At 42.2% G+C, this 17,099-nt stretch overlaps 4 protein-coding genes across 4 annotated transcripts in view; 3 read left to right on the top strand and 1 right to left on the bottom strand.

Moving 5' to 3' along the window:
- The window catches only part of LOC145495224 (inositol polyphosphate multikinase-like), a 341,608-nt gene that overhangs the window by 44,308 nt on the left and 280,201 nt on the right, over positions 1-17,099 (top strand). The window lies entirely within an intron of this gene.
- The window catches only part of LOC145495226 (uncharacterized), a 104,898-nt gene that overhangs the window by 51,703 nt on the left and 36,096 nt on the right, over positions 1-17,099 (top strand). The gene's annotated exons all lie outside the window — the stretch shown is intronic.
- Positions 5,303-6,400, top strand: LOC145494213 (uncharacterized). The gene has a single exon (XM_081473668.1). The coding sequence runs from the start codon at positions 5,303-5,305 to the stop codon at positions 6,398-6,400; it is 1,098 nt and encodes a 365-aa protein (XP_081329794.1).
- LOC145494212 (uncharacterized) lies at positions 10,241-15,547 on the bottom strand. The gene is made up of 2 exons (XM_081473667.1): positions 11,902-15,547; positions 10,241-11,787 (listed from the first exon to the last, which is right to left on the bottom strand). Exons 1-2 carry the CDS (start codon positions 15,545-15,547, stop codon positions 10,241-10,243), a joined length of 5,193 nt encoding a protein of 1,730 aa, XP_081329793.1.

Genomic DNA, 17,099 nt, shown 5'->3' with positions numbered 1-17,099 from the left:
TAGCTTTGGGAAAAGGGCAAAAAAGTTCCTTGGGGTTTGTGTTAGGTTTAGGTAAAGGGCAAAAAGGTTTCTTAGGGTTTATGTTAGCTTTGGGAAAAGGGCAAAAAAGTTCCTTGGGGTTTGTGTTAGGTTTAGGTAAAGGGCAAAAAGGTTTCTTAGGGTTTGTGTTAGCTTTGGGAAAAGGGCAAAAAAGTTCCTTGGGGTTTGTGTTAGGTTTAGGTAAAGGGCAAAAAGGTTCCTTAGGGTTTATGTTAGGTTTCGGAAAAGGGGCAAAAAGGTTCCTTAGGGTTATGTTAGGTTTTTTGGGAAAAGGGCAAAAAGGTTCCTTGGGGTTTGTGTTAGGTTGGGAAAAGGGCAAAAAGATTCCTTAGGGGTTGTGTAAAGTTTGGGAAAAGGGCAAACAGGATAGATGTGTTCTCTCTTAAATGATGAAAAAATATGGTGGTTGAAATTAAAAGTGCAGTGTATTGGTGGGGCTGGGAGGTGGGGGGTTGCAGACAAAAATCATTCAAAATAATAAAGATTAGTTGCTTAATTTTGCACTAACATTTAGGGACCAACAAAGTGCAATGCAGCCATGTCAACCACAAGGTAGTACAAAAAAAATTATTAAAAATAATAATAATAAAATAAATAAAAATGGCTGGTTAAGTGTTAATTGGTGTGCAAATGTCGAGGGACCAAAAAACTGCAATACAGCCACGTCAACCACAAGGTAGCACACAAAATAAATAAATAAAATAAATAAAAAACTAAATAAAAATAAATGAAAAATTGAAAAGTTAAATAAATAAAAATGGCTGGTTAAGTGTTAATCCGTGTGCAAACGTTGAGGGACCAACAAACTGCAGTGCAGCCACGTCAACCACAAGGCAGCACATAAAGCAAACAAACAAACAACCAAACAAGATAAATTACGTAAAAAAAATAAAAAAAATTAAATGAAGAAAACTTGAGTGTAAAACAGTGCACTAAATGCTGGAGGTTTGATGAAGGTTATCATAATGGTAGAAATAATTTAGGGGTTTGTAGAGGTACTTAGGGTGGGGTGACAAATTTTCTCTAACTGAAAAACAAATACCTAAGGTGTAATTATGGTGGTGGTGGTGGTTGTTTCATGGTTTTATTTAATGGGGTTAGCTACATAGGTTTGTTCAAGCCGTGTATGCAACATGAGAATATGTAAAATAGGGGTTGACTGTAAGGTAGTATAGTTTGGGTAGTGGGCATATATTATGTTATGTCAAAATAGTTAAAAAGTTAAGTTTTGTGTATAAGGGACAGTATATTTGGTCAGTTAGTTGTTATTATTATCATTTTTGTCCATCCTGTATAATGAAAAAGCGTAGTTACTCAGTGTTGCGCAAAATTTGATATAACTGATGCAGATTGTGGTAAATAAGACTGTTCTATCTAATACAAATCTATAAGTGATTATGGATTGATCGAATCTCTTTTTTCTCCATTCAGATAAAGCCATTGACCATGATGAATGTCAAAATAAAACCAGATGTGGGCTTTGGAAGTGAGGTTTTGCACAATGAAATCAGTTTGCCTCACTCTCTTTTCTTCTTTGGAATGTGAAGCCCAATGTTGAGAGGTTAAGATCCATTTTGCAATAACTTCTGGTGAACAGCCGTTGCCAATGAAAAATAACATAAGTTTGAAAGAGTCATTGTCTCCTGTTGGTTCCTTCCAGAAAAGTTGTTGAATGTTGGTGGGCCAGGTTTGGATGGAATAGAAGACATCTCCATTAAGTAAGTAGAAAAGTTGTAGGCATTCATCAGTAATTTGTTGTCTTGATTGTTGCCATATGCGGGTGTTAAAAAACTATAAAGTTGGGATGTGATCTAGTTCCATAAGAGTTTAAGTTGTTATAGCTGTAGAAAAGGAAAAAGGAAATTGATAGAAAAAAATTTTCATTTCTATTTTCGTTCTTAATTATTGTTGGTTGTAGGGAATGTGATGATATTTGTTTGGGAATATATATAGAAAGGAAACAATCTTCGTTCTCAAATGTTGGTTGCAGTAAATGTAATGATATTTGCTTGGGATTATATTGAAAAGGGTAAGGTAGAAACCTGTCTATGGTTAGTGTATTGATAAGGGGTTGAGGGTGGGGTAGGGGTAATCAGCTTTTCAGTGATACATAGTTTGTTAGGGTTTTGATGAAAGTCAGGGTTGTGACAACTGTACCAAAAAACGGCATATTTCAGATAGACAGTAGGCTTCATCAAAAAGGAATCTTCACTCCTGCCCGGCAGGTATATTTTGCAGGTTGCAGGTTGCAGGTTGCAGGTTGAAATTTAATTATAACTGGAAAACCGCTGGCACTAAAAATAATTAATAACCTATATACTCGTCAGCGGTTCTTGCATAAAGTAAAAAACACGATCGATAAGTTATAAGTACTTGTCGATCGACACGCTGAGACCAGTGAAATCTCTTCAAAGCTGGCTCAGGTCTTCCCTCAACAATAGAAGATTGCCATCACAAATGAAGCAAATAAATAAAGAAATGAAATAATATAAGATTTTAACCGACGGAATGTACTAGCACAAGCTCAGTGTGCTTTCATTTTGGTACTCACAGGGAAGAAACCAAATTCAGCAGATATTTCAGATGTTTCTTCAAAAACAATAATTCATTGCAGGCTTAAAATCATAGGAATATACTCTCCTCCCATCACAGGCGGCCCAGACGTTGTATGTGATTAATACGTGACATCATGCTGTTGGCGATTGCGTTACAATTTTAGCCGTTTATAAGACAATGTATGAGAATGCTTCGAAAATTACTCTAAATGCTACGTGTAGAAAATAATTTGAATAAAATGGCTTACCTTACTTTTGCATTGCGTTATTTTGATGTCTCTGGGTTCCTGGAGGTGGTTTAGAGCCATGTAGGCGAGTTTTACTTTCTGGCGGTTTGCTTCCCCTAAAGAGAAACGAAAGGCGGGCGACCCACTGGCCCGACGGCCCGCACTCAAAGCTCCGTAAATTCCACAAAAATGGTCTAATCTCGTCAAAATTGCTTCATGGCAGCCATCGATAGCTCTTCTTCCCATTCGCTTTCTCCCAAGGTTTCAAAGTTTATCTTAACCGCCCGAGAATCGCTGGTTTTCCAGCTCTTGCTTTCCATTTCGGCTCCATTTCGATCCGTAACCGATTATCTTGGCCACAGGATTTGAATTTCTAGCTTAACGACCTCGCCATCGTGACAAAGTCGCCTCCAGCCGTCGAGAGGCACGGGGCATTTTTTGATCATGCAAACTGCACCGTGCCGCGGTGTTTAACTGAAATTAGCGCCTAAAAGCACTGTTAACTGCAAAAACACAAGGAGCAAACAATGTTCGGCTGAGTTTAGCGCCTAAAAGCACTGTCAACTGCAGCGAGAGATGGCAACGAGTAACTGACCAATGCCCCGTGCCTCTCGACGGTTGGAGGCGATTTTGTCACGATGGCGAGCTCGTTAAGCTAGAAATTCAAATCCTGTGGCCAAGCTAATCGGTTACGGATCGAAAGGAAAGCATTCTCATACATTGTCTTATCAACGGCTAAAATTGTAACGCAATCGCCAACAGCATAATGTCACGTATTAATCGTATACAACGTCTGGGCCGCCTGTGCTCCCATCGCTTCGGCCGGTTTCGCACTTAGGTGGAAGCCACCGTTCTGAGCGATTGTAAACAGAGTCATGTAACAGTCACGGTAAGTCTACCACCTGTACGTTTCTTTTTGAGTGCCAGCGGTTTTCCAGTTATAATTAAATCTCAACCTGCAACCTGCAACCTGCAACCTATAACCTGCAACCTATAACCTGCAAATTATACCTGCCGTCGTGCGGCCCTTCTAGGAAATGCCAAAACAAACCCACCCGAACAAGTTCAGAGACAGGCTGCTCGCTTCGTAACTAGGACCTATTCAAGAGAGGAAGGACTGGAGCATTGAATCATCTCAACTGGCCGCCAACACAGAAGAACCGACAGCCAGACTCTGCATGCTCTACAAATATCTTAATCAAGAAGCAGAAGTGACAATTCCGGTTCATCACCAGACCTTATTCCGCACCTGTGGCGCTCACTCCCAGAATTTTATTTAACTACCGCTGGCATCATGCATCCGTTTTTGGCCGACAACAAATACTGATTGGAACAACTTACCCGCTGAGGTAATTACATCCAAATCATTAAGTCATTTCAAGTCAGCTTTGAACAAGACACCGTTGACATAGTTCTCTTTGTTTTTGGACTGCGTGCACTAATTTAATTTTTGTTTTCAACCTATTTGTTTGTTTATTTCCATATTTTCTCAGTTTTCATATTACTGGCGAACCGTTCTGATAGGATATTGTAAGTTAAGAATGTAAATGTAGTTTGGCTCTCTTTATAAAGGCGATGACAGATAAGAGTCCGAAATAGAAGGTGACGACTGATTTAAAAAACGCTCAAACTGACGGTTATCTCAACGTGATTCCAATTTCAATGAGCAATTAACTGAATGGTAAAAAATATAGAGCACACTAAATGTTTCGTGCCTCCTAAGATCCAATCCCCACGTCCATGTCGTAGGAGGTGGAAACAGGCAAAGTAGGGGGTTGCTAGGCAGGGTGATGCATGGTGGGGGGTTAATCTTCCCGAGCCGCTACGGTAGCCATGAAGGCCTGCCTGGATCTACCCTGAAACGTGCTGGCTAACGGGGACCCTGGTGAAGCTGACCGGGCCAATCACCCATCAGTGGATACAAACGATTACAGAAACGGAGATAATACTGAGTATGACCAGCCCGACTCGTGAAGAGGTCTCTTCCGAGAGCTATATGGCACCATCTGGCGAAGCCCTGCCATGAGCCAGAGGGCTGAAATCTCTTCTGACGATGAAGGCTATAACAAAGATTGCGATCTGGAATGTCCGTACCATGTAAAGCTGCACAAGTGGCAAACGAAATGCGCCGCTATGACATCGCAGTGTTCGGCATCTGCGAAAGCAGATGGAATGGATCTTGCTGCATAACACTAGCAACAGGAGAGCAGGTGGCTTACTCTGGGCGTGAGAATGAACAGCATGTACACCAAGGAGTGGCTTTTATGATGAGTAAGTCAGCAGCAAAAGTCTTGATCGAATGGGTCCCTGTGTCACCGAGGATCATCACTGCACGATTCAACTCTAAGGGCAGAAAGGTCACCCTCATAAACTGCTATGATCCAACCAACAACAGCACTGATGAGCTAAAACAAGAATTCTATTCTCCTTGGGGACGTTAATGCCAAAATTGGATCACACAACACTGGAAGAGAGAGGATCATGGGGCGCCATGGATTAGGCTGCATAAATGATAATGGAGACCGGTTCGCCAACCTATGTGCTTTCAACGATCTAGTCATTGGTGGCAACATTTTCTCCCACAAAGCCATCCATAAAGCCACATGGATCTCTCCTGATGGTAGATCATCTAACCAAACTGACCACATTGCAATCGGCAGAAAGTGGAGGAGAAGCCTTATGGATGTGAGAGTCAAAAGAGGGGCAGATGTTGCTTCTGACCACCATCTCCTGCTAGGGACCCTTAAAGGTAAACTTAGGGCCCATCGGGACCTTTCAAGTAGACCACGCTACAAATACAACACCCAAAACATGAAGAGCAAAGAGATAGCAGAAACATTTAGTTGCTCAGTAAAGAATAGGTATTCAGCCCTTGAATTTGTGGAAGAAGAAATAGACAGTCACTGGATAGCACTGAAACACACTTGGCAGGAGTCCTGCGATGAAGTCGTGGGCAAAAGGAAAAGAACGCAGAAGGAGTGGCTCTCAGTAGAGACATGGAATCTGATTACACAGTGGAAACGCTTGAAAGTCGAAATCAGTAGATGCAATGAGCAAGCTAAGAAGAGCAGCTTAACTTTAATGTACCTGCAACTTAACAAGGATGTAAAGAAAAGTGCCAAGAAAGACAAGAAGGAGTTCTACAATACTCTTGCCACGGAAGCAGAAAGTGCAGCAGGACAGCGAAACATGAAAAGGCTATATGACATAACTAGAACAATGTCAGGAAAGAGAAGAAGCCAGTCAAAGCCAGTTAAGAGCAAGGAAGGTGTTACTATCACTACAGAGCAAGAACAAAGGACAGGATGGGTGGAACATTTCCGGGACATTCTGAATAGACCACCCCCCACAGAAACGCCAAACACCACTGCTAATGAAGGGCCTCTAGTCAACGTTAATGTCAACCCACCATCTAAAGCAGAAATTGAACGAGCGCTGAAGCAGCTGAAGAATGGGAAAGCGGCAGGTCCAGATGGCATCCCCCCTGAAGCTCTTAAAGTAGACCCAAACACTACGACAGCCATGTTACACCCGCTTTTCCTTCAGATCTGGGAAATGGAGAAGGTTCCATCGGAATAGCAGAATGGCTATCTTGTCAAGCTGCCAAAAAAAAGGGGATCTTGGGCTCTGCAAGAACTGGAGGTAAATCATGCTCCTCTCAATTCCCAGTAAGGTTTTCTGCCGCATTATCCTAGAAAGGCTGAAACATGCCCTAGATCACAAACTACATTGTGAGCAGGCAGAGTTTAGGAAAGACAAATCTTGCACCGATCATATTGCATCCCTGAGGATAATGATCGGGCAATCTAAAGAATGGCAGACTCCGTTATACATGAACTTTATTGACTTCGAAAAAGCTTTCGACGGTGTTGACAGGAACGTCACCTGGCAACTCATGGGTCATTATGGAGTTCCACCAAAGTTTATTAGGCTGAGTCAGGAGTTATATGAAGCCTCATTTTGTCAAGTCATTCATATCGGGAAATTGTCAGAGCCATTTAAGATGAACACGGGAGTCCGTCAAGGCACCTTGCTGCCACCAATGATCTTCATAATGGTCATGGACTGGATTATGAGAGAGGTAGAGAGTCAGGGTAAAACAGGTATACAATGGACACTTACATCTCAACTCCATGACCTGGATTATGCAGATGACATATGTCTTCTATCTCAGAAACCGCAACATATGCAAACCAAAACCGACCATCTGGCACTGGTTGCAGAGAAAACTGGCCTCAGGATCAGGAAAGAAAAGACCAAAGTCATGAGAGCTAACAGCAGACAGTGGGAGAAGATCAAGCTGAAAGATATGGAGGATGTCCACAGCTTTATGTATTGAGGGAGTATCGTCACATCAGACGGAGGAGCGGACAAAGATGTAAAAAGCAGGGTAGGGAAAGCCAGGCAGGCCGTTAATGCCCTAAGACCAGTGTGGAACTCAACATCCGCAAGCATTTCCTGGAATTTAGGATCTGGGGCCCGTTTCTCGAAAGCCCCGGAAACTTTTCGGGCCCGTAAGGCCATTTTTAGTTCATCTGTATCTAAAAACGGGGAAACGTATACGCCTGAAACCTCTTGTATGAAGGGAACCTCTGTTCATATTAAGAATATGTGAATAAAACAACTCTGTAATCGTAAGGTTCGAGATTTTGCTATGGCTTTCCGGGCCCGAAAAGTTCCCGGGACTTTCGAGAAACGGGCCCCTGGAAGGGATTTGAGGTGGTTAAAGACGGACCATACCTAAATTCGCAATTAGAAACCGTTGAGAACCGTTCTTACTGTCCTGATATCCTCCGATGTCACTAACATGGTGACTCGGCCAAATTTGGGTAAGATAAATACCTAGTCGTACCCTTTTTGGAGGTGCGGTGGCTTCATGGTTAGTGTGCTCGTCTCCGGATCGAGCGGTCCAGGTTCGAGCCCTGGCCGGGGACATTGTGTTGTGTTCTTGGGCAAGACACTTTACTCTCACAATGCCTCTCTCTACCCAGGTGTATAAATGGGTACCGGCGAACTTGATGCTGGGGGTAACCCTGCGATGGACTAGCATCCCATCCAGGGGGGAGTAGAAATACTCCTAGTCGCTTGATGCTACAGAAACCGGGATAAGCTCCGGCCTGATGGGCCACTTGGCTCGCATGCAGACTTAACCTTACCTTTACCCTTTTTGGTACTCTTCAACAGCATATCAGGCTCGTTTGGTCTCGACTACGTCTCACCAAAATACGAACCATGGCTCGACTAAACTCGCCTGATATGCTGACGAAGCACACCAAAAGGTTACGATTAGGTATAAAACTGAAGCCCAAAAAGGCCAACCCATTAGATAAATAAATAAATAAACAAACAAACAAACAAATAGATAAATAGATATCTTTTTATTTTTAAAAAGTTTAAAATACATCAAGTGAAAATTAAAATAATTTTATTACTAGGAAATTTACAAAACGGATGTACATATATAAACATATTAACATTGAACAGCAATCTTCAAGCGTCTCCTGGAAAGAGTAACTAAAGGAACTGTGTTCAGTTTTAACGGTAAAATGTATAAGCAAGTAGATGGATGCAGTATGGGGAACCCATTGTCTCCCACCCTAGCCAACATCTTTATGTGTCAACTAGAGGAAGACGTTGTAACACCACACAATTTGCCATTCTGTGAACGGTACGTGGATGATTGTTTTACCAAAAGGAAGACAAATGCTCCCGACAATCTACTTGAATAGTTAAACAGCTACCATCCAAACATCAAGTTCACCTTGGAAGAAAACCCTGACCACTTCCTGGACACCTCTTTCAACCATCAAGAGGGAAACTTCACCACCAGAGTCTACCGAAAACCACGTAAACTACAAGTACATTGCAAATCGGCCATCCCAGAAAGATAGAAGCGCAACACTATTCTAGGTGCCTTAAATCGAGCGAAACGAATAGCCACCAATTGGCAAGCAGAAGTCAAAGCCATCAAACAATCATTCATCAAAGCAGGATACCCCACAAAATTGGTAAATGAAGTTATCTGTGATTTTGAAAACCCAAAAGGCGACGAAACAATGATTCCTGTCCACTGGTTCGATGAAAGACCTAAACTCGGAATCCGTCTCCCTTTCTGCAGAACAAATGAAGTAGAAAGTACAAAATTCTTAAAGAAACTTAACACGTACACCAAATGGAGGTTCAACTTCTTTATCATGTGGCAAACACGCAAGATGGAATCAATCTTCAAGTTAAAAGACAAAAACACACACCCGTCACACGTCATTTACGAAGGCAAGGGTACTTGTGGACAAACATACATTGGGGAAACAGCACATAACCTCGAGGTTCGTGTTAATGAACATTCAGATGTTATTAAGCAGTCGGAGCCAGCCAAGCACATCAGAAAACACCCTAACCACAAGTTCTCGTAGGAAGTTTTAACCACTGCCCATTCATGGGTAAAAAGGAGAATAAAAGAAGCGTTCTACATCGCACGCTTCCGTCCAGAAATAAACAAACAAGTGCAATCACTGGACCTCACCTTGTTCCCCATGGGAACAGGTATTACATAACTAGTATTACCTGAACTATAATAACACTGAGCGTATGCATATTATTTCACTCTGATGATGATCAAACAGACCGAAAACGTTTAGACTCAATTTTAACAGCTTTTTACCTTAAAGTTTTATATTTTACTTTTATCGGCGAAATGTATATATAAAAAGTTCTCTTTCTTAATTTCCATATTATATTGCTAAATGCCACGAAATGAATTAGATAAAAGACTGTGCAAAGCAAAATAGAACAGATTTCGGGAAAGTTAGTAGAGGATTTTTCACTGCAACGTAATAAAGCAATATTATTGTAAGCTACCGGCCATACACGACATATCAGGTGGGGTACTGCATCCCTTTAGAGAGACACTACCCCTTTATTGCTCACTGACTGACTTATTGACTTAAAAAATCTTTAATTTTAGAGAATGTTTGGGCACGTTGCACACAATTCCCAGTAAGCCGCCTGTTAGTGATCCAAACTCTGATTAAGACCAATCGTACACAGTCAAAAAGGGCAGGATCCAGCTTTACAACCCATTTATCTCATTGATTATTTACCTTTATATATTCTATATCTTTTTTGTATTGATTGATGGATTGAAAATGAACGATTTATTCCATAAACGCAACAAAATTTATAACAATATTCATCTGCTCTTCGACCCGAACGTCCAGCTCACGTTTTTTCGTTTACAACATGTCATCACTCGGACCTAGTCTCCACTCGGTAAATAGGCAACGCGCCTTACACAAAATGAACACAAAATTTCAGTTCGGAACATCCTCCCGCCCGATGCAGGGAGTGCATCACTACATGTAACTTGTCAACCAAGTTCAATAGAGTTCAACTAAAATGTTCAACAAGGTCTCATAAAGTTCAATTAAGTTCAGCAGCTAAGTCAGCATCAGAGCTTTCAAACAGGTGTAACCGCTGTACTGGACGACGGGTAAGACTTCCAGATGAGGTCCGCAGGGTAACGGACCGGACAAGACCGTCACGGCCTGTGTGGGTGTCTTCCACTCGTGCACGTGACCACTGACCCCGAGCTACGCGATCCTCACTTACTAGGACCAAGTCACCTTTGCAGATTTCACGACCAATCTTGTACCATTTCTTGAGAGGTGTCAGGGATTTTAGGTACTCTGCATGCCAACGCTTCCAAAATCCATTTACAAGCTTCTGGTGATACTGAAAACGTTTGGTGAGGGCTCTTGAGGTCTGTTCTGAAACATGAGTGTCTTTAGTCGGACACGCTTGAAGATTCCTGCCAATCAAAATCTGTGCAGTGGTAATCACACTGTAGTCATCAGGGTCTGCACCAAGGTAAGTAAGAGGACGACTGTTCAGCTGTGCTTCAATTTCAGCTAAAATAGTAGTTAACTGCTCGGCATCCAACATTGCTTTGGCAAATAGTTTCTTCAGTGGCGTCTTGACACTCTTTACAAGACGTTCATAAAAGCCACCCCACCATGGGGCTTTTTCCACAATGAACTTCCACTGAATCTTCTTTTCAGACAAAGCACTTTGGGTCTGGTCTGATTCCAATACTCTCCAACATCGCTGTAGCTCCTTGTTAGCAGCCTTAAAAGTTTTTGCATTATCTGACCAAATAATGCTGCACATTCCTCTTCTTGCAATCATCCGTCTAAGAGCAAGGAGAAATCGCTCAGTTGTCATATCACATACCAACTCCAAGTGTATTGCACGGGTAACTGCACATGTAAATAAACAGATATAGACTTTTTCACCACTGTCTTTCAAATACAAAGGACCAGCAAAGTCTAGACCCACGTTAGTGAACGGTGGTGCAGGCTTAATTCTGTCTTCAGGAAGTGGTGCCATCTGCTGACCAAAGGGTTTTGTTTGGTAATGGCGACAAATTATACAGTTCCTTAGTGTCTGACGGACGGTCGATCGTCCCTTGATCACCCAAAATCTCTGTCGCAAAAGTGACAAAGTGTGTTCAACTCCAGCATGTAGTTCACGGCTGTGAATATCATCAATTAACAACTTAACAACAGGATGGTTAGAAGGCATGATAATAGGATGTTTCTCCTCTTCTGGCAACAGTGACTTGTGAATTCTTCCTCCAACACGAAGAAAATGACTAGTCGGACACATAAACGGGTTTAAATTGGCAAGGTTGCTGTCCTTCACTGGACCATGCTGTTTACATGACGCAATTTCTTCAGGAAAACCTGCTTCTTGTACATGAGATATCAACCATTCTTCTGCATTTTGTATCTCTAAACCAGTTAAAGGGCTGTCAATTCTTTCCTCTTCTTTCACTCTTGAGTTGCTAACGAATCTTCTGATCCAAGCAACAGTTCTTAGCAAGCGACTATACTTGCTGAATCTTGTGAAGTCAATAAACGGCTCTTTGGGTTGCACAACACAACTGACACTAGCTTTACTCTTCCTCTCTGGGTTAACAATTTCACTGGAGGGTTTTGACCTTAAATCCTCGGGCCAATCTTTTTCGGACTCTTGCAACCAAGAGGGTCCTTTCCACCACAAATGACTCTCTCGTAACTAACTTGCAGATAAACCTCGGGTAGGTAGATCAGCTGGGTTCTGCGGTCCTGGACAATACCTCCAAACACTGGGATCCAGCAACGACTGAATTTCAATAACACGATTAGCAACAAATGGTTTCCACTGTGAGGCTGCTCCTCTAATCCAGTGTAACGTTGAAGAATTGTCTGTCCAACAAACAATGCGGCTAATGGGACAATCTATTGCACCTTTGACATAGGTGCAAAGTCTAGCAGTAATTACAGCAGCCATCAACTCTAAGCGCGGTAGGGTAATCTTCCTTACAGGAGCCACTCGGGTCTTGGACATCACAAGACTGGTAGATACCCTTCCATCTTCACAAACAACTCTCAGATAAACTGCAGAGGCATAAGCAACTTCTGACGCATCACCAAATGCGTGTAGCTCTACTTTGGGGTTCTGACCTAATGGCAAATCAGTGTAACATCTAGAAATTTGAAGGTGTCCAAGTTCAGAAATCTCTTGAACCCACTGATTCCATTTCGATGAGACTTCCATGGGAATTTCCTCATCCCATCCAACACCCTTGGTCCACAAGCTTTGAAGAATTAATTTTGACCTCACTGAAAAGGGTGCGATTAGACCAATCGGATCAAATATCTTTGCTGCTAAAGACGCCACCTTTCTTTTAGTGTACACTGTCTTTGATCTCGACTTAACAATGTCCACATCAATTGTAAAGACAAGGTTGTCAGTAAGTGTATTCCACTTTAATCCTAATGCTTTTGTGATTGGATGTGCTTCTGCTAGATCACTTTCCAGGCTGACAAGACTAACTGCTGCTCTGTCCCTCTCTGGTATGGCCTCCATAAGCTCAGATGAATTGCTTGACCATTTTGTCAAATTAAAGGCAGCTTTCTGCATAAGCTCAGTAGCACTTCGCTGTAATTTCAGCGTTTCCTGCACATTGTCTCTCCCTGAAGCAAAGTCATCAACATAAGTGTTCCTCAAGATTTCATTTGATGCAACAGGGAATGTTTCTTTACACCTTTTCACATGCTCTTGAATAGTGCCAATGGCAAGAAACGGACTGGAAACAACTCCAAATGTGACCCTTGTCATTCTGTAAATCTTAGGCGTGGCCTTGGGGTCCAAATCTCTCCACAGATACCGGTGTGAATCTCTGTCTTCTTCTTTTAACCGAATCTGCAAGAACATCTTCTCTATGTCACCCATGATACCAACATGATTCTTTCGAAAACGCAGAAGAATTCCGACCAAATCTGGCTGTAATGCTGGGCCTGGCTCTAAGCAGCTGTTCAGAGAGACACCATTGCTATCTTTCGCTGATGCATCAAACACAACTCTTGTCTTGGTTGTCTGCTTGTCTTCCCTGATGATCGCATGATGAGGGAGATAGAACACCGGACGCCCATCTGTTGGTGTAATTTCATCACAAGGTACTTCTTCAGCAACACCGTTCTCAAAATACTTGTTAATCGCTTCTCTGTACGATGCAGCGTTCACTGGCTCATGGAGCAGCTTCTTTTCTAGATTGTACAACCTACTTTCCGCTTGCCGATAATTATCTTTCAATGAAATGCAATCTTCCTTCCATGGTAAGGATACTTCATAGCGACCATCATTGTATGTTAGTGTCTCTTTAAACTTCTTCAAGACCACATCTTCTGCATGAGTAGTAGAAATTGAACTTTCAGCAAGTCTGACACCAATGGACTCCAAATCCCAGAACTTTTGAAGTGTTTCATTCAATTGTTCTTCAACACTAATTTGAACATTCATAGACACAGTCAATTCTTGGCCATGACCACCTGTTGGCCCACAGAAGACCCAACCCAAAGTTGTGCGAACTGCAACTGGCTCACGGGAACCCCCTCTTACAATGTCTCTTGTCACAAAGGAATAATAGAAATCCAAGCCAATAAGCACATCAATCTCTTGTTCCTCTCTAGGGAATTCTTCAGGAAATGCTATGTTTCGAAGATGACACCATCTTGTTGGATGAATATCCACAGCTTCAGCTGGCCGGCATATTACTGGTGTAGTAAGTGCCTCAATACATTGAGGCTGTCCAGATTTGTCAATAGGTGCCACAGTAAACGCAGTTCTCTTCCGCAAAGTGCTCTTGGTGGCCTCTCCACCAAATCCAGAAACAGCAATTTTGACACTCTTCCCATCAAGACCAAGCTCATCAATTACACTCTGCCGAACAAACGACGTTTGAGAACCAGGATCAAAGAAACATCTCACAACTTTTGAACACCCATTTGATCCACACAAAATAGCTGGTATGGTCTGCAGGATCACTTTTCCACCTGAGCTCACTGCAACAGAATTTGCCACAACTGAGGACGGCAAAGCAGGACCTGACGACGAGGGTAGTAATTCCGGGGCTGATTCCACCTTGACTTCTTCCAAGGGAGGACGAGCTGAATCCTGATGCAGGAGACTGTGATGTCTACCTTGGCAATGCTTGCATGGAGGTTTCTGGCACACTTCGGCTCTATGACCAGGTTCAAGGCATTGGAAACACAGGCCTTTAGACGTTGCTTTTCTGAATCTTTCTTTCACAGGTAATGACAGAAAAGTGACACATGACTTCAAACCATGGTTTTTGTAGCAAATGACACACTTGCCCTCTTGCGTTGCCGCATATAATGCAGAGGTGGATAATTTTTGTGACCGGTTAAACTTGAAACGGTTTTCACGATTTCCAAGATTTTCCTTTGCCGGAGCTTTGGAATCAAGAGAAGGAGGCTGTGAAGACTCTTTAGCTCTTATCAATTGCTCCAAGAAAGTAAACAGTATTTTCACTTCCACACAGTCCTGTTTAGCTTTCTCCTCATTAAGCTCCAATTCCCATTTTTCCACAACTTTTTTTGGCAGCTTGTCAACTATTAGAGGCACAAGAACTGGAGCCAAAGTTTCAGAATTAAACTTTTCACCAAAGGACTCAACAGAGCGAACGTGACCTATCACTTCGTAGAATTTACGCATGGAGGTTGCATCATCAGAGCTCAAACGTGGCAAATGGATCAAGGATCTTACATGTGCATCAAGTATTAACCTTGCATGCCCGAATCTTTCCTTCAAGATTTCCAAAACTGGCTTGTAATTCGCTTGTACCACTGCAAAACCTTTCACCGCTTCAGCAGCCGAACCCTTTAGCGATCTCATCAAGTACTCTAATTTTTGGACATCTGCCAACGACGGATTGTCAACCACTGAAACTTTTATCGACTGATAATAGGGTTGCCAGCTCAAAACATTTCCGTCAAAGGTTGGTAGATTAATCTTGGGTAGCTTAACTTGTACTTGAGAGGACGACTGGGATACGGGTGGATTGCTTCCTAACAATTGTACTTCGGGAACTTGTTTACTTGCCAAATAACTTGTCATTTTGGCCATGCTTTCAATTACACGCGCTTCGTATTCATTATGGCTCTCACATTCCGCCTCGATCTCTTCATCCTCTAACATTGTGCACATCGTGGCTTGCACTTCCTGCAAGTCACTCCACTTACTTGCGACATTATCTTTCAACACTTGAACTCGTGCATAATTATCTTGCTGTGACAGGGCTTCGTCGATTAACTTCAACGTGTCTGTGACAGATTTTCTCAGGAATTTTCTCTTTTTCTTGATAGCTTCTAAATCTTTCGACATTTTGAAAGACCACAAATTTTACTAACCTCATATAATCGCAACAATTACAGGTCTGCACATTCACAGAAGTTCCTCTCGTTCAAAGTGCTGATGCAATACACATGTGGTTTGTTTGGCGCCAAATCGCCGATATGCGAAAACCAACTTCTTCGCAGTAATAAACGGATCCAACTCTCCTTTTGCTCGACCAATCGTCGAAACTGTTTCTCCAAATCCAATATCCGGCTCGAAGGACCATGAAAATGAACGATTTATTCCATAAACGCAACAAAATTTATAACAATATTCATCTGCTCTTCGACCCGAACGTCCAGCTCACGTTTTTTCGTTTACAACATGTCATCACTCGGACCTAGTCTCCACTCGGTAAATAGGCAACGCGCCTTACACAAAATGAACACAAAATTTCAGTTCGGAACATGGATTGATTGACTGATTGAGTGAGTGAGTGAGTGAGTGAGTGAGTGAGTGAGTGAGTGAGTGAGTGAGTGAGTGCGTGCGTGCGTGCGTGCGTGCGTGTGTGTGTGTGTGTGTGTGTGTGTGTGTATGTATGTATAGGTAATCTTTCCGCGAAAGTCGTCTCGGTTGATTGCATACACGTTATAGGGCTGTCAATCACGAAGGAACTTTTACTTCCGGCCATAACGTAAAACCTCCATTTCTCCGCCAATATTTAGATTTTTTTTTTTTTAGAAATTAGAGCTTACCCCTCGACCATAACTTGGACCCAAAAACCCAAATTTGAAGAAAATTGTCGATCTTAAGGTATACGGTAACCTTAATGGCAATGGTCAAGGAAAGAGAGACAAATAAACAAGTCTAAGACAAAGCAACATTCACAGAGTTCAGTCACAGCTTGAGACCTACATATTGCGTGACGGCCGTATCTCAGTACAGTGTGTTCGCTCGCATATTGATTTTATTGCATTTCAAGGGTTATCGATAGACACCAAGCGCATGTTCATACAAGGAACTTTGGCGCATGAATCCGGTTTTGTATGTCGTTATAATTGCGGACTCGGATCAGACAGTCCGTTATGAATTGCGACTATTTTCAGAGACGTATCGTTTTTATATCAAGCTAAAGAACGCTTTAATTAATTTATTGAGACAAGCTTCGAAGGAAGACAAATGGGTTTTGAGCAGAATTATGGATGATTTCACTTGCCCCAGTTTTACGCTTTCAGTGTTTTGGGTATCCCCAGTGGGATACTCAAAACACGGGGATACCGCACTGTGACACCGGTGTAATGTGGACGGGGCCTGGGCCGTCGTATATTAACACTAGCAATTGGCAATGTGATGGCCGCAGATTTAAACTACGTTCTCCTGGCAAAATAAATGATCAGTGTTTTCACAGAGTTAAGCGGCAGCGCTTTAATACAAGTATTCTCTGTTTATTTAGTGTAAATTAATCTGCCGGTCTAACAAAGCAAACACACTTCTTGACGGAAAGGGCGTATTGAGACTATTGAGGGTCTATTGACTTGATCGTAAACAAAATTCATGAAAATTAAAGCACATATTCCGTTCGGATATGTAAGGCAATATA

The sequence above is a fragment of the Orbicella franksi genome, chromosome 8 (assembly GCF_964199315.1).
Source record: "Orbicella franksi chromosome 8, jaOrbFran1.1, whole genome shotgun sequence".
Classification (NCBI taxonomy): Eukaryota; Metazoa; Cnidaria; class Anthozoa; order Scleractinia; family Merulinidae; genus Orbicella; species Orbicella franksi.
This window is presented reverse-complemented; position numbering and strand designations above follow the sequence as displayed.

What these genes read in the sequence shown, in the direction of transcription:
- LOC145494213 (XM_081473668.1), top strand. Translation starts at nt 5,303, where the DNA reads ATGGGGCGCCATGGATTAGGCTGCATAAATGATAATGGAGACCGGTTC.
- LOC145494212 (XM_081473667.1), bottom strand. Translation starts at nt 15,547, where the DNA reads ATGTCGAAAGATTTAGAAGCTATCAAGAAAAAGAGAAAATTCCTGAGA. An exon ending in TACCCGAGGTTTATCTGCAA is followed by an intron (nt 11,788 to 11,901) that starts GTTAGTTACGAG and finishes TTGTTAACCCAG; the next exon opens with AGAGGAAGAGTAAAGCTAGT.